Source organism: Carassius gibelio, chromosome A2, assembly GCF_023724105.1.
Source record: "Carassius gibelio isolate Cgi1373 ecotype wild population from Czech Republic chromosome A2, carGib1.2-hapl.c, whole genome shotgun sequence".
Classification (NCBI taxonomy): Eukaryota; Metazoa; Chordata; class Actinopteri; order Cypriniformes; family Cyprinidae; genus Carassius; species Carassius gibelio.
The window spans coordinates 4,747,372-4,771,143 of NC_068372.1; the positions used below are offsets into that span (position 1 = coordinate 4,747,372).

Sequence of the window (23,772 nt, forward strand, 5' to 3'; positions counted from 1 at the left end):
ACAGTATAAAATAAAGTCAATTTCAATGTCAAGATGAGTAGAAACAGAGCTGTTGAAAGCGTTAGAACATGCTCATACAGAATAAGTACTAAATAGAAAGAGAGAGAGAGAGAATTGCTCCCTAAAGTGTTACAGAGTTTCTTTCTACTTTTGCACACAAAAGAAGAAACTTTGAAAAATGTTGTTGGCCAAACAGTTGATACCCATTGACTTCCATTGTATTTTTTTGCACCCATAATTTTTGTGTTCAACAGAAGAAAGAAATTCATTCAGGTTTGGAAAAACAAGAGGGTGAGTAAATGTTGACAAAATTTTATTTGTATTTATTTATTTATTTATTTATTAATTTTTATTTTATTTTTTTATCCATTTCAAAGCTTCTGTTATCACATCTGTTACACGATTTGAGTGTTGATGTAAAACAAGCAAACTGATTCAACACATTAATGCTGATTCTCTTGTAAACACTGGGGAAATTATAATTTTAAGTCTGTGTGAGTTAATTTTCAATTTCATATTTGCAATATAATTCAGAATGTCAAGGACAGACAAATTCTTTGAGTTGGCATGCAGTCCATTTTGTAAAAAATAAAATAAAAATAAAGTAAAAAAATAAAAAAATAAAAAAGCAAATCATAGATTTTTTTTTTTTTTTTTTTTGGAAAGATCTAAAAAAATTTTTTAACGAAAATGTTAATATAATATTCTTATATGGCTTATATGTGTGTGTGTGTGTGTGTGTGTGTGTGTGTGTGTGTGTAAAAGTCCTTGAAGTTTAAAAGAAGTTTCAAATCAGTGCTGCATAAAAATGTGTTATGTGAATGTTTACTTGTGAACATTACATGAACATTCCATTTTATATTTTATGGGAATGCTACTTTTGAATATTCTCCGAGGATTCTAAATAAAAACAAACATCAGCAAAGCCAGATAACTGACTGAATGTTCTATTAAAACACTAAACTAAACAAATAACGTCTATTCATGACTTTAAGAGGACCTTGCCAGAACGTTAGCGAGCCTTCTGAGAAAGTCCATTGTTAGATGATAATGCATTAAAATCAAGACAAGACAATGCATTTTTTTTATTCAAATACTAATCAAATATTTCAAATTTCTAGCATGCTATTGTTTAGAATCATTATGGTTTGTGTTGTCATCAGTGTTGCCAGGGTGTGTGTGCTGAAGCCCCGCCCACCGCTGACCGCTCTTCAGTCCGCGTCAAAGCGGCGCGCGTCAGCAGCAGCAGCGGCGCGTCATGGCGAACATCTGCGGCACTTCACTCTTCATCGCGCTGATTCTGACGGTGAGAGAAATACTGCATAGTGTCCAGTGTCTATGTCACTCGAATATAATCTTAACTCTTCTGTCTGCATCCTCAAAGTTTCGTTTCTTTCATTTGAGATGTGTAACAATGTATCCCTACAGCTGGGTTTCAATTCAATTCAACTTTATTTGTATAGCGCTTTTTACGATACAAATCATTACAAAGCAACTTTACAGAAAAATTACGTTTCTTCTATATTTAGTAGTGGCTTATAAGTGGTGATCAGTTTATGTGCAAATGACAGGATTTTTCAGAAAAATTAATACAAGACATAATCAACCAGACGATGAATATTATTAGCAACAATGTGTAAATCCTAGTTAAAACAGAGAAACAAATAGAGAAGTAATTAGCATAGTTGCTGTTCCAACAAATTAAAACCCTAAAGATAAAGAATAAGAATGCACATTTGATCAGATTCTGAAGTCACAAATTATGAGATGCATTATTCAAATGCATGGTGAAAGAGATGCGTTTTTGTCCATACCCAATGTTTGGGCTGTTTTATTTTTTTAAGTATGTGTATAAATAATTATATTATTTTATATGACTTGCGTGTGTAAACTGCGGTCTTCCTTTAATCTTCTCAGCCAGGATTAAGTGTGTGTGTGTGTGCCAGAGGAAGAGAGCATATGGGAGGGAATTATAATTATTTTTATGAAACACAAGCTTTATTAACACTGCTATTCTTTGTTGTGCTTATTTTAAATCTGGTTCTTTCAAATTTCATGGGTGGCTTTATTTTCACTTTCACAAACAGTGTATCGTCTTTAAAAAAGTTTTTTCACAAATAAGCGTACTTCTTTACAAGAAGACAAAAGAATCGTCCGAGAGCATGCTTGCGATGAAATGTAAAACAGGATTTATAGTAAATATCATCTTGTGCACAGGATATTTGTATTTTGCATGATGCAATCGAGTTTTTATTTAATTTTATTTATCAGAATCAGAATCAAAATACAAGGAATGTTTTGTTTTGGTGACAGTAAACAAAGACAATAACAACACACAGATCATAAAAAAACAAGGGGTAAAAATACACAAATATGTAAAACAGACAAAATAAATAACAAAATTAGACAAAATTTGTATGTATTATGATTTTTTTTTTAAATATTATTTAATTGTGTGTATTTTATAGTTTCTCACATTAAATGGTGAACTTGTGTTTTTGTGTTTGTGTAGATCCTGAACACTTCAGCATCTGAAGGACAACAGAGCAAAATCATACAGAAGAGAAATTGGATTATCCCAGCACACAAACTGATGGAAAATAAAAATTACATGGATAAGGAATATGTAGCCAAAGTAAGATCTTCATTATTATTTTTCATTTATTTTTTCCGCAGTGTTTCTTGGGGATTTTTTTTATTAACAGTAGCTTTCCAAACATGATGTTTTAATGATGAATGGTTGCATTGTAAATTAAATAGAGCATCAGAAAATAAATGGGTAAAAGCTCTCCAGAATGACAAAATATAGAACAAAATCCCAATGCCCTTCCATGAATGATCAGTTACAATGACTAGGATGAATAAACTCTAGTTTTGTATCACTGAAAGTGTGAAATGGATTTGTTTTCAGATCCGTTCAGATGAGGAGACCAAGACGAGGATACATTATTCACTGACTGGATCGGGTGCTGACCAGCCACCCGTCAACTTGTTCACCGTTGACAGAAACACCGGCTTGGTCAAGATCCACGGAGTCTTGGACAGAGAGAAAACTCCTGTTTATTACGTGAGCAGCCCTCTCATCTCTTACACACGATTATAAACATGCGTGGGTGTCTGAATGACCAGATCACTAAATGCAGCGCAGCTCATACTAAAAAACAAAAACAGTGTCTCATCAATGGATGCACTGCAGTGAATGGGTGCCGTCAGAATGAGAGTCCAAACAGCTGATAAAAACATCACAATAATCCACAGCACTCCAGTCCATCAGTGAACATCTGGAGAAGACAGAAGATGAAACAAATCCAGCATTAAGGCGTTTTAACTGCAAACCGTTGCTTCCGGCTAAAATACAAGTCTATAATCCATAACTACACTTCCTCCGGTGAAAAAGTGCATCTCCTGTTGTTTCTCACATCAGAATCCAGCCACAGATTTGTTTAGAGCGGTTTTGGCTTGTAAACCGATCTTGATCAGTGCAGATTTCTCACCTGATTCAGATCAGACCACTTTTTCACCAGAGGAAGCGTTATTATGGGCTTGTATTTTAGCTGGAAGCAATTGTTTAACGTTAAAAATGTTTTAATGCTGGATTTGTTTCTTACAAACACACAGCTTTTGTCTTCTCCAGATGGACTGGAGTGCTGTGGATTATTGTGATGTATTTATCAGCTGTTTGGACTCTCATTCTGACGGCACCCATTCACTGCAGAGCATATACGTTGCTGAGCAAGTGATGAAATGATAAATATTTTTTGTTAGTTTAAGTTGTGAGAAAAATTTGCTTATCATCTGTACAGATCAGGTTTGCATGAACATGAGTCATCACTACACAACTAATAACTTAACTTTAAAAAGAGTGTAGCGAGCTAATATGAATGAATAGAATGAGTTTGTGCATGTTGATCAGCGTTCACATGCTTCGACTGAGCCGAAAACCAGCGTCTCGTGAGTCGCACAGAGGATTTCTGACATGGTTAATATGAAAAGACAAGGTTTCGTGATATTTGCTTATTCTCACTTATCAGGAGTACTTTTCTTCTCATTTGGGTTTAGTTGAACGGGTGTTTCATGTACTATTTTAGAAAACAGGAAAAGGAGAAAATGAAGGGATGTGAGAGGGAATTATAAATGTCATAAAATACAGATGAAATAGCCTAATACATATTTAAATCTATACTGTGAGTGATCTTTTCTACTGAAATGGCTGGTGACATAAAAAGTTAATGGTGAGAATATATCCAATTTACATTTTTGTTACCGTAAACATGAAGTATTTAACAGCAGGGGTGTGACGAGAGCTCATGCCACGAGATCTTGTGATATTACAACGTGACCATTTTCTCGTCGAGTGTGACGGGGAAATTAGCATAACGAGATACCACCGCTGTGTTTACATTACTGGCTCCACTGCCATTATGCTTTTTTATAGAAATAAATAAACAAAAGAAATTCAGCTGTAATGAATTTTGCCACTGATGATTTCTTAAGATGGTGTAATAATTGTGTGTAATAAAAATGCATCAAAATTGTGTCTCGTCTCGTGAGCTAAGTGTCTCGTCAAACCCCTAAAAAAGAAGTTTCCATTGAATTAAACTTATGAATTTGATTAGTGAAATGTTTGGTGGTTTTCCTGCAGCTTCGAGGGGTGGCCACGTTTCTGGACGGCGGAAAGGCTGAGACTGATATTGATTTGAAAATCGTGGTGGAGGATGAGAACGATAATGCTCCTGTGTTTAACCTGACAACCGGATCTGTGAATGAGCGGAGCGCAAGAGGTACTGCAATCATACATCATGCTTGAGATGATCAAGTCTTTCTTCACAGTGTTTGTAGTGTTATATAGCTGAATTAGCTTATTAAATGAACAGTTGCATTTCTTTAGTAGTGGCTAAGCTACCCAGGCTCATGGGAAATACATGTCTCTACCTACATTTCTACAAAACCCAAAAAACATAACTACAAATCGCTGCAGTTTCCATTTGAAAAGAAGATTGGAGGCAGTAAAACACTGAATATATTGAAGCTGTGCCTGACTCAGTTGCACTTAAAAAAAGAAATACTACAAAATTCTGTCTGAAAATCAACAAACCTCTAACTTAATCATCCATATTACACAAATAGGATCTTTAAAAGCCATATTCTCATCTAATTAAAGACAAAATTCATTTAAATGTCAAGCTGTTCTTGTACATTGCAAATGAAAATAAATAAAGACTATCATGCAAAAACGTTTGTTTATTTAATACAAAAAGATGTTTACTATTCTAGCCTACATCTTATAAGTCAAAGTGTCAGCACGCTAACATTATTAAAATCCCACATTTTATATATATATATATATATATATATATATATATATATATATATATATATATATATATATATAAAACAATCCAGGAATGATTAAGGCTGCCTTCGATTAAGGATTTTTCTGGTCGACTAGAAGTTGTTCATGTGAAGCATTAGTTGACGAATTGCACGTTTATTAACAAACATTTAAATCATTATAATGAGCCTTTTATTGCATACATAGCCTAATAAGAGGTCAAGTACATGCATACAGCTTGCCACAGTGCACTGGCAGAAGTAAATTAAATTAAATTAAATTAAATTTACACATTTAGCAGACGCTTTTATCCAAAGCGACTTACAATGCATTCAGGCTATCAGTTTTTGCCTATCATTAGAAGTAATGATTATGAATGTTTCAGAGAAAAACAGTAAGGAGACTGCATTAATATTTTAATAATTTGTTAAACTAGTGCTTTTTTTGTTTTCGGATTAAGAGATGAAGTGGGCGACACTGACTGCTGTATTCATATTTCATATGGATTACATAATCTGATTATTTGTTTTCCATTTGAATTGGTTCACTTGAAAGTACACATTTTACTCTCTGTGGATATATTTTTAATGTCTGTAAGGCAAAGATATACACTGAGTTTCGAGTTCACAGAGACCCGAGATGGCAGAAAGCACATTCAATTTGCTTTATTTTACAAAAGCACGGTATTGTGAGTGTAGATAAATATACGTAGAGTCTTGAAAGTTGTACTGTAGTAATCCTATCTGTATGACCAAAACTTTAAGAGCAAGTGAGCTACTGTTCCTACACAGAAACTCAAATAACACACATTTCTGTTGGTTAACATTAGATTGAGCGGCCATGTAAAGTTGCTAATACTTACATATTTCAGATGATATGCCATATTTGAGAGGTCGATGAATGATAGTTGAGCATTTGGATGTCCTGCCCCTCGATGTACTGTATTAACAAAGACTAGCCGTTAACGATCTGTCAGTTTCGGACTCTGTGACTTCGCCTGGATTTATTTTTTATTTCGACTAATAAAATTTTTGTTGACCAAGTCTTCTGGTCGACTAACGATTAGTTGACTATTAGGGGGCAGCATTAGATTTAACCACAAAGTTCAACATATTGACATAAAATGATAACTGCAAACTGTGTTACACTGCCTGAAGTCAATCACAGAACTCTTTTGTGTTTTAGATGTATTTTGTGTGTTTTTTCGAAGCATTCGTGCTGAAAACCAATGCTTCCATGCAGTCATTTTGCCGCTCAGTGGGCGGAAACACAGTCACTCCGTTCTTTCATCACAAGTCCGTTCTTTGCATTCTTAGAATTGATAAACCGCAACTAATCTTTTAACGTGAAACTAGGTGTGTGTGAGAAAAATAAGACTTGCACAATACTGAGTAGGAATTTTGGACCATTCATTAACTAACAAGAAACAATGATTAATATTGGTGAGTAGGGCCCTATGAAATCGGTTTCCCCACAATGCAAATTCTATAAAAGAAATTCCAAATTCATTTTTTTTTTTGATTATTCTGTATTCCATAATTTTTTTGTTTTAATCCAGATTATTAATCAATAAACACTATTAGTAGGAGGAGAAGGAGTATCATTACATCAAGTAATATATACTGTATTCCTTTTCTTTGATGAGTATCTATGAAGACCTTTAAGTTTCTGTTTGTGTATGATATTAAGATATTTTATTTCTCAAAAGAAATGGTAAAATGCTCATGAAGAACTATGTATATATAATTAAATGATAGTACCATACCATAACATACTATATTAAAACCATTGCACAAAACAGACAATCAATGACTAACGATGACTGTCAAATATAAAGGTGCTAATTATATAATGCATTCTATTAAATAATAATTAAAAAAGTGGCATGTAGTGAACTATTCTTTACTACAGATTTGTAGAAGGTGGCCAAATTGCCCAAGACAAAACATATTCTGGGTGCTGGGATGCCAAGACCAGTTTATTTTAGTTTTGCGTTCATTTAAATTCAGAAAAATGTGTAATATGCAAGATTTAACTTCATGTAAACACCTCATCAGCTAATTATCTTCTTTTCCCAAAGGCAAAGCAAACCTGAGCGTCATCTGCATCGCAATGAAAAGATAATCCATGCTTATAAAATACAGAACCTAAGGGCAGCATATGTCATAAAAACATTGTAAAAACATGTCAAATAAATTGAGAAAGGAAGGATTCAAGTGCCATGCCCCAATAATCCCACTGTATTTTCTAGACAAGAGACAAGAATATCATGATCAATGGTTTTAAATGCAGAGCTTCCTAAATCAATCGAAATCAAAATATCATTTAAAAACTTTCTGTGCAATGATTTGCTTTTAACCATGACTGAAATGTTTCAGTTTCAATTTAGAATTTGAACTATACAAATGTGCAATTGGCTAATTTGGCTTAAAGGGCATTTTCTAGCATTTTGGACAAAACTGGTAATTTAGAAATAGGTCAGTAATTAGATAAAACACTTGGATCCACTTTTTTCTTTTCTTTTTTTCAGAAGGAGCTGTCCAATAGCATCCTTAAAGCTTACTGGAAATACTGGTGTTTTAAAATTTCAAAGTCAGTATAATGGGACCAACAATATCAAAATCTGCTTAACTAATCTAACCAAAGGGTCGTATGAACCAGGTACAATATGCCACCTGATATCATCAATTAATAATTAAAACTGTTGAACAAAACATTAGAATAACCTCTGTATTTCAAGAGTAAATAAGTGAAACAGTTTCTCTTAGCTGTCTTAAATAGTCACGTAATATGTCACATTACACCTGTAATGTTATCATATTTTAGATTAATTTCTCCTAGTTTGCATAATTCATTTTAAAGTGATGATCATGTTTACCCACTAGTTATGACTAGTTTATGTTCTATCTGACTTTCAATCCGGTTTTAGAAAAAGGCATAGTACAACATCTGCAGCTCTTAAGGTTTTAAATGACTTAATTGAATCCATAGAAAAAAAGCAGCATTGTGCAGCCCTTTTTATTGACCTTTCTAATGCTTTTGATACAGTGGACCACACTGTGCCTAAGCACAGACTGTGGAGGGCTGGGCTTTCTGAACAAACAGTAAGTTGGTTTGTTAATTAACTTACAGACAGAACTCAGTGTGTGCAGGGGGAGGAAATACCTCTAGCGATCTCAAAATAACAAAAGGCGTGCCACAGGGATCAGTGCTGGGTCCACTGCTTTTCATTCTATATATAAATGACATAAATCATAACATTGAAAGGAAATTTTCATTTTTATGCAGATGACACTGTACTGTATTGCTCAGCACCTACAGCAGTCCAGGCCCTCCCCAATTACAATTTGATTTTAATATGCTCCAAAAAACATTTATGATCTGAAACTTGTTTTAAATGTTGAAAAAAAACAAAAGTAATGTTTTTTCAAATTCAAAGTCTAAATTAAATCTGCCTTCAATCATCACTTCTCAGGGTAAGAAGATTGAATATGTTTCTAAATACAAATATCTCTGTATTTTAATAGATGAATCTCTTTCTTTTACTTCTCATATTCAGCAGCTGGCAAAAGATTAAAACTTAAACTCTGGTTTTATTTTAGAATCAAATCCTGTCTGTCAGTCTAATCTAAAAATGGAACAAGTTACAGAAACTTGAAACTTAATAAGCTTGTCTCATTGGTTACTTTTAAGAGGATATTAAAAATCTATTTTTCAAGAGTGTCCTGGCCTTAGCATATCATGTAGAACAACTACAGCCAGATGTGGCTGCTTCCAAGTCAGTTAATCTCAACGAGCACTTTCCTGGTTAAATAAAGGTTAAAAAAAATATTTAAAAAATGACTCAAGTGTTACCAAATCCTTCAGAAGAAACTGGGGTTGCACTTTATTTTACAGTACGTGTACTAACATGTACTTATAGTGTACTTACAGTGTATTTATCCAAGAAAGTTCTGGTAATACAAGGTAAAAACATGGGGTAGGGTTAGTACCTAGTTATTACATAGTTATTGTAATTACTATAATAAATACATAGTATGTACATGAGCAACAGGACTGTAAAATAAAGTGCTACCAAACTGGTAATCATGTTGAACACAGACAATACATGGTAACTCTCTAGTACTGACTAGAGTTCCTGTAAGCTTTTTAGGTTTGCGTAGTAATTTCCTTAGAATTTGGGATGGCTGCTGACGAGAAATGTAACAATAATGTGAAGCTCACCACAATCAGAAGTCTACTATTATTGGATTAAGTAAGTGGTTAAATGATAAAGAAGTGGCTAAAATGTTAAAGTGTATTTAACCTGTTATAGTTATTAATTAGTTTCACTTTACTTGTGTAACTGTATAGTTTCTCAGTTTTCTAGCTAATAGTGAACTATCGCATTCAACTGTGTGATATTATTTTCTAATTCCTAATTAACTAATAATTACACATTTCTTGTTAGTAAATAGTATTAACTAGAATATTAGTATTGTTTTACTCATTTGTTCATTTAGTTATTCATTAATGATGGAACAGTATTATGTAGTTTCAGTTCAGTCATGTTAAGTATTTCAACCAGGGTAAAATCAAGACTTTTATTCATTGTCTTGTTGTATAAACCGAGCTGATCCTAAAGTTGAGTTTACGGACTGTTCTTCAAACATTTTTCAGTAAAATGTCTTAATTTTTTAATTTGATTTAAAAGGCGGCGAACCTGTCAAACCCGTAATTCCACCCTCATTTCCTTTTATTTGTTTCACTTCTGGAGAATTTGTATTCATAGTGGTTCACTTACTTTCTCCAGCCTTTACTGTAAATGATCACTTAATGTCTTGCAAAAAAATGGTAAAGTACAAGTTTTTGGTTATTCGTTTATTTTAGATTAGAGGTCTGCATCGGAGCCTGTACCAATCTCAATTATCCATATCCATATCTGAATAAAACTGGAATAGGGCAAGGCTTTTCCCAGAAGTCCGTACAATTACTTGAGAAAACTATATGTCTGTGGTTTTACAGCTTATCTTTTCTCTTCATATTTATCTCTGAGCAAATATACTTTGTATAATTGTTAAAATAATATTTCTCATTATGATTATTGACATTGCTTTGAGGTGTAATACTGTTGTGCTTCAGGTGACCCAGTTATTTATTTATTTTACTCACTTTCACACACATACTGTAACTCACAAACACAGCAACTGGCAATACAAAATCTGCTCTACTCTTGTCTCTAATAATATCCACAATACGGTATACAAGTCAGGCTGATCAGGGCAGATATTAAAGTTCATCTTTGTGCTCCATCTGTCCAGGTTTCATAAACATGTCACCATATTTTCTGCATTAGCGTTGTGTCTGTGTTAACAGTTTTAGCAGTTTTAGCTCTTTCATGGATGTTGTCTTTGTGAAGTTCTTTTGAAGTTCTGTGGTCGGTTTTGTGCAAACAGGTTCTTCAAGGTGAATATTTAGGTTTCCGCCTACTATTCTCCTTTGCTGATAAACTCTTGCCATGCATTTTTTATGAAGTCGTAATCGTAAAGAGTGTTGGTTTTAAAACACCATACAACTGGGGTATGAAGGTCATAGATGTTTTTGCTAAATGCTTTAATGATTTTGTTGTTTTGGACAACAATGAAAACATAACTAAAAGTTCTATTCTAATTACTCATTGTGCATATTAATTAATCTAATTAATTGCAAATTAATCCCATACATTTTGGCTGATAAGTGTCTCTACAAAAGATAATTTAAAATCATGGTGGTGTTAACAGAGAAAAGCATTGATTAGACATGACCAAAAGTACCTTTAAACTTTTAATTCGAGTGCGAGCCTGTTGGTTGCACCAGCTTAATTTTGCTCAGAACTTGATATTCCTGACACTGATCTTATCGATAAACCATTATTTCTGTTGACATGACAAACAGACGAGATGCGAAACTCACTCAAGTCAAGTCAAAAGTTGAGCTTTATTGTCTTTCCGCTGCATGTGTGGACGGACACACAGTGGAAGGAAACGTCATGCCTCACAGGACTATGGTGCTACATAAAACAATTTAGTAAAAGAGTATAAACCTATACACAACTAACCTACTGACAGATTTTGACTATAAATATACGATATATACATGTTTACCTATACACAAACTAAAAAATACAAACTAAATGAATGCTTCATATAGTACTGTACATGTGCAAAGGGAAACATGATAAGTCAAGCACAGGCACACTCACCTGTGTGTAGTACACTTCAAATCGCAAACAAAACAAAAAAAGAGAGAGAGTTTCAGACAGTTTTTCTGAGATGTGGTAAGGTTGGGGCTGTTGGAGATATTATCCAGGCACTCACCGGCCACTTTATTAGATACACCTGTTCTATTGCTTGGTAACACTATTGCTAATCAGCCAATCACATGGCAGAAACTCAATTTATTTAGTCATGTAGATGTGGTGAAGACGACTTGCTGAAGTTTAAACCGAGCATCAGAATGGAGAAGAAAGGGGATTTAAGTGACTTTGAATGTGGAATGGTTGTTTGTGCCAGATGGGCTTGTCTGAGTATTTCATAAACTGCTGATCTACTGGGATTTTCACACACAACCATCTCTAGGTTGTGTTTACAGAGAATGATCCGAAAAAGAGGAAATATCCAGTGAGCAGCAGTTGTGTGGACGAAAATGCCTTGTTGATGTAAGAGGTCAGAGGTCAGAGGAGAATGGGCAGACTGGTTAGAGATGATAGAAAGACAACAGTAACTAATAACCACTCGTTACAGCCAAGGTATGCAGAATACCATCTCTGAACCCTGAAACAGATGAGCTACAGCAACAGAAGATCACACCGGGTGCCGCTCCTGTCAGTTAGGAACAGGAAACAGAGGCTACAATACACACTTCCTCACCGAAACTGGACAATAGAAGATTGGAAAAACATTGCCTTGTCTGATGAGTCTCGATTTCTGCTGTGACATTCAGATGGTAGGGTCAGAATTTAGTGTAAAGAACATGAAAGCATGGATCCATCCCGCCTTGTCTCAATGGTTCAGGCTGGTGATGGTGTAATGGTGTGGGGGATATTCTCTTGACACTTTGGGCTCCTTAGTACCAATTGAGCATCGTTTAAACGCCGCAGACGACCTGAGTATTGTTGCTGACCATGCTGACCCTTTATGACTACAGTGTACCCGTCTTCTGATGGCTACTTCCAGCAGGAAAATGCACCATGTCACGAAGCTCAAATCATCTCAGTCTGGTTTCTTGAAATGACACTGAGTTCACTTTACTCAAACGGCCTCCACAGTCACCAGATCTCAATCCAACAGAGCAGCTTTGGGATGTGCTGGAACGGGAGATTCACATCATGGATGTGCAGCCGACAAATCTGCAGCAACTGAGTGATGTTATCATGTCAATATGGACCAAAATCTCTGTGCAAATTTTTTTTAAAAAGCATTATTTATTAGTGAATTATTACTGAATTTTGTTTCACTTCACAACTGAGGTGTACAAGTTCAGATCACTGAGGCCAGTTACAAAAAGACATTTAAAACCTGTGTACATTAAAAAGAAAACAAGTTGAAAAGATTGAATCCAGTATAGCAAAATTAGAAATGTATAAGCTATTTTGTGACCAGGAGCACAACACGTGTAATAAGGTGGAGGGAAATCAATGTGACGACAATAACTTGCATTCTCTGGAAAAAGACAATCATCTCTGAGTCAAAACACAACAGTTAAACAGAAGCACATCAGATCCTGCTCATGTTCAACAATAATTGCATTTATAAACATGTATTTACAAAACAATGAATAACTGATGTTCGAGGTTGTAAAGGCAGGAATCGTCATGCTTTGGGCATGTAAGGACAGTCACACAGATAAAGCCCACATTTTCATGCTCCGATGGCACTTTCATTCTAACGCTCTTTTCACAACGGATGCATAAGCAGAGCGTATAAGAGCATTCCAATTCACTGCTTGATCCAGTCTGGTTGAATCAAGGGTCCAACACTTTAAACCACGTTGAGAAGTGGTCTATAATGCATTTGACTACATTGCAATAGTTTACAGTTCTGTCAATTAACCACTACTTAAAAAAAGGATTTCACTATTTAGCTCTAAAAACCCATCCTTGAGAAACACATACGTACAGTACATTTACAAGACGTACACGGATCATATCTGAAGTTCAGTTATTATGTGCAGTTTCCTAGTCATGTTTGGGCTCAGATTAAAATAGACCTATATTTAAGCTGCAGTTGCTCCACACATTATTTTCTTTCCGCACAGTAATAGATTACATATTGCATGATGCATGCAGTCACGAAACCAGCGACCGTCCTGTTGAAATCTGATCGCAGGTTAGTGCTGCGTGCAAGCGCTGATGTGTCAAAACAAACAGCATATTAGGAACTCAAGTCTACTGAAATAATTATTTTGCAAGCAACATATCAATTATAAATATTTCATTATATTTTAATATGTTTTGTCAGTCACAGATTTAGTGTGTAGTGGTCTTTTCACCGTGTCTTATGAGTGTAGAAATGTGGAGCACTTTTAATAAAATGTAAATTTGTCCCCTGTGCTTTTTCACTGGACAAGTGAGTTAACTTAAAGGATTTCATATGGCAATGTGTGTGTATAAATATAGTCTAAAAAAATCAAAGAGACAGTACAATACAGTATGTGACCTGACATGCATGAAAATGTACACATTTTACACTGCTGTTTAAAAGTCTGGTATCAGTAAGATTTTTAATGTGTTTTACAGATGAATCTTTTGTTCATCAAGGCTGCATGTATTTGACCAAAAAAAAACAAAGCAAAAAAATATATATATATTATAGCCATTTAAAATAATGGTTTTCTGTTTTAAAATACTTAGCAATGCAAGCAGTTCTGTTTATTAACTGCGAGAGTGCTAAAATGTACAATGTTTTGCTTTAAGTTGCATGTTAAGTCTAGTGTCTAGTCAGTGGTGCCAAAGGCATGTTCAGTTTGATCTCAAACAGATGAAACTAATGCACCAGCGATTTTGTTGATGTGTTGAGGCTCTTTGGAAAATTAAATGTTAGGTGAGTGGCACTTGAAGGTTAATGGTCTGTTGCATCTGAAAATAATACATCTACACTAAAAGTAATGTTAATTAAAAACAAACGAGATAAAAGCGCTTTGCTAAAGCAAACATGCCACTTTAGCTTGCTTTGACAAGTCTTTGACAAGCTCTTTTATTGTGACTTGTACCTGAGCGTTCCACATCAGTGCGGATGAACAAGAAGAGCAAGATTAATACAGACAAAAAAACAGACAAATGGAGCTGTTTATGTGATGTCAAAGTGTATTAAAACCACGCACTGAAGTATAAGTGTTTTGAGGTCCAAACATAGCATTGTGCAATGAAATAAACCAATAATAATCTCTCCTGTTATCATAATTTATGTGAAAAGGCATAAATATTAGTTATTGTTTGAGTTTTGCATGTAGAGACGTGTTTTTCCAACAAGCTTTTGTAATTTATGTATTGAATAGCCTACAGTTAAATGTTTCATGAAGTGTGTTTGTATTTGAGATATGTCGTCCTTAATTTTTCAGACACGTTTGCAATGAAGATCACAGCAACAGATGCAGATCAGGAAGAAACTCTGCATTCAAAAATTGCCTACAGCATTGTTAAACAGGATCCCGAAGACATGTTCTACATCGATCGAGAGACCGGTGGGATATACGTCATGTACGACATGCTCGACAGAGAGGTATGCGGTTTAATAAATTCACCTTTAAATTGATGCTGCATTTGCAATTTGTAATTAACATAGCTTGAATCACTTAATGTACAGACTCATTTTTGTTTTATAGTTTATTTCGTAACACTTTATTTTAGGGTCTCGACACTAGTTGCTTATTATCAAGCATTATTTATTATTAGTACTAAATAAGCACATATTAATGGCTTATTCTACATTACTTTATTGTATATCCCTAATCCTACACAGTACCTAAACGTAACAACTACCATAAGAACTATGAATAAGCAGCCAATTAGGAATGTATTTATTGAAAAGTCAAAGTTAATGGTGAATAAGTGTTATATTAATTTCAGCCCTATTTTTTATTTATTCATTCTTTCAAGAAATGCACGATAAAAGATTGAAAAATTCCCATTTTCTGACATTCTGGACACTGATTTCTTCTCTTTTTCTGGATCATTTTACCACAGACTTGACTGATTGACTGATTGATTGATTGACTGATTGATTGATTGATTTTGTCAGGAAATGCAAAATTAGTTTGCCTCCAGTAGTTTGACTCCAATGGAAGTAAGTGAGAGTTTGTTGTAAACAGTTCAAAAGATGTGAAATAAAGTGTGTACGTCATTTTGTTCACCCCCTGTAGCCGTGTGAGGGATTACAGATGCGCGCACTTTATTTCACGTCTTCTGAACCTTTGAACACAAACACCCGCTTTCCTCCATTGAAAAACTTAACTTTGATTTAACTTTAGCTTCAATAAACTCATAATATGCTGCTTATTAATAGTAAGGTAGCTGTTTAGTTTAGGTACTGGGTAGTGTTACAGATCTAAAATATGGTTATACAGAATGCGTTAATATGCATTTTATTAGTACTAATAAATAGCCAATATGCTAGTATTGTAAACAAAAGTTAGAACTGGTCTCTGAATTAAAGTGTTACCAATCCTAACTGTACTGCAGATTTACTTCCACCTGTGACTGATTTGTGCTTTTCTCATCACAGAAACATGACACATACACGTTGATTATTAAAGGGACTGATATGAACGGAGCTGCGAATGGAAATACAGGGACAGGGACAGCGATTATCGAGATTCTTGATGTCAATGACAACATCCCTACTTTGAAGGAAAACTCTGTAAGACTTAAAAATATTCATTTATAGTTTATTATGAGTTGTTGGGAACATTTTATGTACATATTTGTAAAACACGTGTATTATATTTGATATTACACATTTAATGGATATGAAATGTTTTGTAAGAAAATAGTCAATTAAGTTTGAAATCGCTTTGTTTGGTTTAGCATGAGTACAGTGTGGAGGAAAACACTCGAAATGTGGAAGTGGTGAGAATTCCAGTGGAGGACGATGATCTATATCCTGAAAATCGGCTGGCCATCTTTACAATCGAGTCAGGAAACGAAGCTGGTTATTTCTCCATAAGCACAGACAACAAGACCAATGAAGGCATCCTGATTCTCAAAAAGGTAGACCGATCAGTCTGTCATTTCTTCGCTTTCGCCTTTACAAACAGTGCTTTGTTTTCTCTTGCACACCTGCTGTCAGGCTGACTGTAGTCTCAGCTGCACCATCTTTCAATAACCTTCAACAGACTGACAGCAATATCCTTCAACAGCGTCTTTGCTAATCCTGCATTACATTCTGACAGATAAAAAAAAACTGTGCAGTATGTTCATAGCAGAAAGTTGTTTTCCTATTAACACACACGATTTACACTGTGTGAGAACAAGAGAGAGTAAAAAGTAAAATAAAAAAGTGTTATATTAGTATCATTGAGATTGTTTTTGTTAATAAACCAAGCTCTGGGTGTCCTGCTCTGCCTTTGAGAAAACGAGAGCTCAGACGGCAGATCTGAAATCTTCTTATGATGTCATAGGGGGAAAGGTTACCCCTCCTTTCTCTGCTTTGCCCGCCAGACATTTACATTTAATTCAGTCGCAATGTCATCACAGGCGTCACAAACAGACTTTTACTTGCACACTTGCCCAAACTGCCGTTATAATCAATGACGCTGTTATGCTGCACAACAAAGCTCTTACTGTATTCATGTCGATATTGTGTTTGCTGTTAGTTGTGGTGAAAGCATTTTGTGAGAGAAAACGCGTTGCAATGACGAGATCACTGCATTCACGCGATAAACAGACTCTGTCTACTCAATGTTCATCACTGCAGCCTTTCATGTGATGGGAAAGATCGAAAAAATAATGCTGTAATCAACACTTCCACAATTTGTTAACCCCGACAGCGGTAATAGTAAAAAGAACATAGTAAAAGTATTTGAGAGGGATTTCAGATGTAATGTGCATTTTGAATGCAAAGAAGTCAGCCAATCACAACAGAGTCTCACAGCAGACACGCCCCTTCAAACAGAGCATTCAAGCCATTGGACTAAAATCAGGATATAAAAATGCCTTTTATTGCTAAATTTTAAATGTAAAAGTCTTACTAACAATATAAGTACACCTCAGGAAACATAAAAAAAAAACCTTGCAAAAAAAGAAAATAATCCACATCATTGGACCTTTAAGTACTTCATTTTTTTTGCACTCTCTGTGTTTTCTCATTAATTCTCTTTTTTATCTTTTATTTCTTCATCTTGTTATTTGTCATTTGCACGTATGTGATTAAGGCTACTAGTTCAATTCAGAAGTAATAAAGCTCTACAAAAGGAAACAATGTTGTTCATTATTCAGCTTGAGACAGTTCAAGGGAAAAGAGTAACAGATCTTATGAGAAAAGACAATTGTTGATTTTTTTTATTGCATGTGTGTAGAAACTAAAGTACGTCTCTTTCAATTTAATATCTGATTTATTGTCTGCAATGCACACCTGGACCCATTTACAAATTGGATGCTCAGAATCTTAAAATCAGACTGAAATGGTCAGAAATATTTTTGAAAATTAACTTTAGCTGCCGTTTTCTAAAATTAGATAAAGAGTGTTTATAATTAAAATACCTCCATATTTAAATCCGTAAGCATTTTTCTCAGTGCCAGTTACTCAGCTTGTGCAATACTTCAAATATATGTTTATGGGTCCAAATACTCTGCTGGCAAAGGTTCAGTCACTGGACAACAATCTCTGCAAGCTGAGGACGCTGGTCTTGTTCCAGCCAAAATAAATCTGCTTCAGAGAAACTTGGGGAGGAACCTGCTGTGGTACTCCATGCATACTGGGCACATTCTGTCATGTCGTTTTGCTTCCCTGATCAGAAATATCTAATGCTACTGTGTTGACTATTCTGCATAGAGAGGGGATTCACAGCATCTTTATCACAGCTGTGTACCAGACACTGAAAGAACTCTACGGGTATCTGACCAAGCATGAAACACTACCCTGATTTTTAATTTAAAGATTGTCTGTGTTCATTTGAGGGAAACAACATCACCTTCACAGGAGTTAAAGCGAAATTACATTTTCTCACCCTCCACTTGTTTTAAACCTATGAGTTTGATGAACACTAAAGAATATATTTTGATTAATGTTAGTATCCAAATAGTTGACGTTAGCCATTGACTTTTTTTTTTTACTTTTGACATTTTGGATTTTTGGATTTTTAATTATGAAAGTTAATTCATTCAGTTAATTTTAAATCTGTCTGGGCCATGTGTGTTCAGAATGGTCAGAAATGTACTTTTCCATTAAAGGGCTTTTTGTTTGTTTGTTTTAGTTTTTTGCATTTTGTACATTTGAGAAGGCCGTTTTTATCACCACCTTAATAATTGTATCTGTGTTGTCTTTAGTGTCAAATACTGAAATTTAACCAATTACTTCAGTAAGTCAAAATACTTAAAATGCTGCCGATAATGGTTGACAGATTCAGTCTTTAAATGATAGTTTAAAATTGTATCTAATTATACATTTAAAAGCAGCAACTAATATGACTGCAATTATTCTGAGAAAAATCGATTGCTTTTGATATTGTAATAACGCTGTAATAAACTTTTTTTGTGTGTGTTTGCGTTTTGGGAAACGGTTTTTATATATTCTGGCTCTGGCTTCACAAACATGTCAGTCCATGGCATTAGTCTAGTCTAGTCTAGACCTTGTAATCACTGAAGCTATGAAATTAATATTTGATTTACATCGTGTCTGCACTGTGTGGTTTATGATGAGGGAATTCACAAGCGCAAATAATTCAAGCAGTGAGCTGGCACACTCAACAACAACTCTGGAGTTTTCAGCGCTAACTAATTTAAGCATCTCTGATTGGCCATTGCATTCCCAAGTTAAATGGAAACACAAGTGATTGGGTATAAGGCTCAACACTGCAATTTTTTAAATATATATATATATATATATATATATATATATATATATATATATATATATATATCTGATGCAGTGTGAGTGAATCAAAATGTAATTCTGCGAACAGACATTTTTCATTCATTTTCACATGATGTATTCAAAACCTGTGTATTATTTTCTCATTACAGGCTCACTTGGACCCCAAGAATTGTTATTTTATAAAACAGTCATAACTTAATATTTACCATCTAAAACCATATTGTATCTGATCAACAACTTCTTATTAATGAGTGAATGTGATTTTTTTTTAGTTTTGAATGATAGGTAGATAGATAGATAGATAGATAGATAGATAGATAGATAGATAGATAGATAGATAGATAGATAGATAGATAGATAGATAGATAGATAGATAGATAGATAAACCATAGATAGACAGATGATAAAAGTCATCAGTTTGTCATGCTGCAGTGGTTCATCAGTCATGTATATCAACTAAATATTTATCCTAGAAGTGTGTGAGTTATGGGGAAAAGCCTAAATATATTTTACAAAGGTTTTTGATACTAACGTAACCTTTTACAAAAAGTATTTATACAACTAATGGTATTCCATATATAATCGGGTCCAAAATGACCCAAACACTAAACTTCTTGTATTGTTTTTAATTATTATATGACAATTAATCAGTCTCAGAAATAATTTCAGTTCAGTGTATAGTATCATTATTTCATAAGCAAAGATGTTACTTAATCATAGCAGTGTGTGTTTATATTTAAGGATTAAAAGAAAAACACACCTTTAAATAGAGTGTTGAAAAAAAAGGTCCAAAAAAGGGTAAGAAATTACCATTTATTTCTAAATTATGACTGCCTATGATGTAAACATCTTTATAAATGGACCTCAGAGAACAGGAGTAAATGTGTGTGTGTGTGTGTGTGTGTGTGTGTGTTTGATACTTCAGATGTTCAGCAGGAAGTCTCCTACATTCCTGTGTTTCACCCTTTGTTTTCTTTTTACAGGAGCTGGACTATGAAGAGCTGAAGGAAATCCGCCTAGAAGTGTCTGTCACTAACCTGGCAGAGTATCACCCTTCAGTCAAAACAGAGAAACAGATGTACATCATCCACATCAGGGTGACCAACCAGCCTGAGGGCCCTCGCTTCAATCCCGCCGTCAAAGTCATCACCATCTCCGAAGAAAGCTCCAGAACTACTTTAAAAGAAGTGATAACAAATTACGCAGCTATAGACAGTGACACGCTATTACCTGCTAAAAACGTGAAGTAAGACTATATAAACTATACAAACATTTTGTAAAATAAAAATATTGTTTTGATCAGATCTTGTAATAACATATTGTTTTATTTTTAGGTATGCAAAAGGACAAGATGTTGACAACTGGCTGAATATAAATGAGTTGACGGGTGACATAAAACTCAATAAAATACCAGATTATGAGTCCAAGTTTCTGATCAATGGCACATATTATGCTAAAATAATCTGCATCACTAATGGTAAGTGAGTCTACATTTTAGGAAATGCAGTACTGGTACTAATCTGAATTACATAATCAGATTCCAAAAATGTACTTGTAGTTAGATTACATTACATTTTAAAATGCTCAATCAGAATGAGATACATATTATTTATACAACAGTAGTAAATTATTAATAATTTATATTTTCACCCCAGTTCGTTTTCTTTTAAATCTCTTATTTACACAAGACTAATATTTATGCAAGTTACTAAACACTGCCAATGCATAGCTATGAAAAACTTTGTCTTCATCATATCTTCACTAATTATTAATATCAGAAGTCTGCACAAAAATATTTAAAACCTGGAAGTCTTTTGGCATTTACTAGTGGTCGACCGATATATATTGCCAAGGCCGATATATCGGCCGATATTTGACATTTTTCATAGGTTTTTCTGCTTGGCCGATGTGTTCAAGGCAATTATTTACATGACAAAAAAAAACACTTACATAGATTTTATTTCTCTCTCTCTCTCTCTTTCTCTCTCTCTCTCTCTCTCTCTCTCTTTACAATAATCACATTGAAGTCTGTGTAAATGAGTCAAGTAATCAAAAAATAGTTAGACTACATAGGTGTAATTCAGATTATGTTACTAACTACAGTTTCATCATGTTTATTGTAATCAGTAACAGAGTAATCTACCCAGAACTGATGATTAGAATTTGTAAAGTTTATTATTATGAGCACTTGTAAAAATATATAGTTGTATGTGTTGCAATTGGATTTAAAGTTAAGGTAGGAATATCTCACTTCTGTTACAGATTCTCCGTCTAAAACTGCAACAGGAACCATTGCCATTCAAGTAGAGGACTTTAATGACCACTGTCCTGTGCTGAGCCGTCAGTCTCAAACACTGTGTTATGAGGATCACGTGGTTTATGTCACGGCTGTGGACGAAGATCAGTTCCCCAATAGTTCGCCGTTTGTTTTCAACATAACCACAAATGAATGGAACATCGAACCTCTCAATGGTGATTAATTGTAACTTCTTGTGGCCACATTATATAAACTTGTGGGAATGGCATAGACTGATGAAGCCATTTTATTCCTCTCATTTCGTTTTCTGGGGTCATTTCTTTTACCAACATCTGCTCCAAAGAATTGGGGAACTTGAGACACATCGATATTGAAAGGTCTGAACAGGTCATTCATCGAGCATCATGTCATCTTCTTTAACGTTATATTTTCAGACACTACCGTGATATTCAGATCTCCACAAACCCTGTGGCCTGGCATGTACAATGTGTTTGTGGACGTGAAGGACCAGCAGGGGAAGATCTGTGCTGGTCAGGAACTTCAGATAAACGTCTGCATGTGTAACGCTACTAAAGTTTGCCTGCCCAGAAAAATCGTCTCTACGTTTGGAGCATCTGGTGTTCTTCTGATGCTGCTGGGACTGCTGCTGCTACTCTGTGAGTAAAAACACTGAATCTCTCCCTCGCTTTAAGCATGCGCTGTTTGACAAAATGTGACCCTGGACCACATCAAAACCAAGAAAAGTTCTGAAAGCTGAATAAATATGCTTTCCATTGATGTATGGTTTGTTAGGATAGGGCAATATTTGGCAGAGATACAAAACTATTTGAAAATCTGGAATCTGAGGGTGTAAAAAAAAAATCTAAATATTGAGAAAATTGTCTTTAAAGTTATCCAAATGAAGTTCTTAGCAATGCATATGATGATAATACATTTTTGATATATTTACAGTAGGAAATGTGCAAAATATCTTAACATGATCTTTATTAAATATCCTAATGATTTTTGTCATAAAAGAAAAATCGATAATTTTGACCCATACAATATATTTTTGGCTGTTTCTACAAATATACGCCAGAGATTTCAGACTGTTTTTGTGCGTCAGGATCACATATAGAAATGCTTGCATTATGAATGTAAAATATGTATGTTTTTCTAGAAATGCATTTTTCACTACTCTAAAGTAGTGTTACTGGCTGATGTGCTCAACTAGTCACCATCGTCTGTTATGTTTATGATAATTTTTTATTATTATTGAGTATTGAGTTGTTGCAGCTCTACCCATACAGTATTTTTTTCTCAAAATATATTTTTAAATACATAAGAATACACACACACACACACACACACACACACACACACATATATATATATATATATATATATATATATATATATATATATATTATATATAGATTCTGTGCTAATGTTATGATCTCTGTCTATTGAACGCTATCGCTTTTCATTTAAAACGGGTTATTTAAAACAATTACAGATTTAGGATGTTTTTAAGTAATGAAACATTTGTAAATATAGTTCACTTTCAGTCGGTCATGTTCTACGTTACATCAAAAAGAGAGTGACAAATGGGATCTCGCCCAAGTGCCCAATCACATTTGAGTGGTTACAAAACGAGCCAATGGTACAAATGGGCTAAATTTGCTCCTTTTTAAAGATGTCATTTCACCTGTGTGTTTCTGGGTGCGGTCGATATATCGCTCCTCTTGACGGCCACGATCGCTGTGTCACGTGTCTAGGCTTTCAGCATGCTGAGACTGCATTTGTGGATGGCTCGTTTTCTCATTGCGGGGACATGACCATCTCGGCATTAAGATCGAGACTCGATCACCTTAAAAGGTATAGAGTCCCCTCTGCCACACCCCATTCTAGCTCCTCTTCTCAGATTTTGAAATCTTCCAGGGCAGCTGAGAGCATCGGGCCTGAGTAGAATCCTCCACCCTGTCCTGAGCACTCGAGGCTGGATGATTGGTTCCTGGGGGCTGCTCGTGCTGATCGCCAGCACCCCCCACTGGTTCCTTTCTTTCCGGAAGTGCATCAGGAAGTGACCAGTTCATGTAAGGCACCTTTAACTGCCCGAAACCGTTCTGGTACTTCCTCCGCCTTCACTGCCCTCG

General features: G+C 34.8%; 1 protein-coding gene across 2 annotated transcripts in view; it reads left to right on the top strand.

Annotated features, from left to right (window-relative positions):
• Positions 1-1,191: 1,191 nt before the first annotated feature.
• The window catches only part of LOC128024171 (desmoglein-2-like), a 28,769-nt gene continuing 6,188 nt past the window's right edge, over positions 1,192-23,772 (top strand). For both annotated transcript variants that reach the window (XM_052610700.1, XM_052610701.1), the window contains exons 1-11: positions 1,192-1,306; positions 2,513-2,635; positions 2,912-3,067; positions 4,643-4,781; positions 14,909-15,069; positions 16,072-16,206; positions 16,374-16,556; positions 20,364-20,626; positions 20,715-20,857; positions 21,643-21,852; positions 22,072-22,293. In XM_052610700.1, coding sequence (XP_052466660.1) covers positions 1,259-1,306; positions 2,513-2,635; positions 2,912-3,067; positions 4,643-4,781; positions 14,909-15,069; positions 16,072-16,206; positions 16,374-16,556; positions 20,364-20,626; positions 20,715-20,857; positions 21,643-21,852; positions 22,072-22,293 — 1,783 coding nt within the window. In that variant the 5' untranslated portion in view covers positions 1,192-1,258. The remainder of the gene's footprint in view (positions 1,307-2,512; positions 2,636-2,911; positions 3,068-4,642; positions 4,782-14,908; positions 15,070-16,071; positions 16,207-16,373; positions 16,557-20,363; positions 20,627-20,714; positions 20,858-21,642; positions 21,853-22,071; positions 22,294-23,772) is intronic.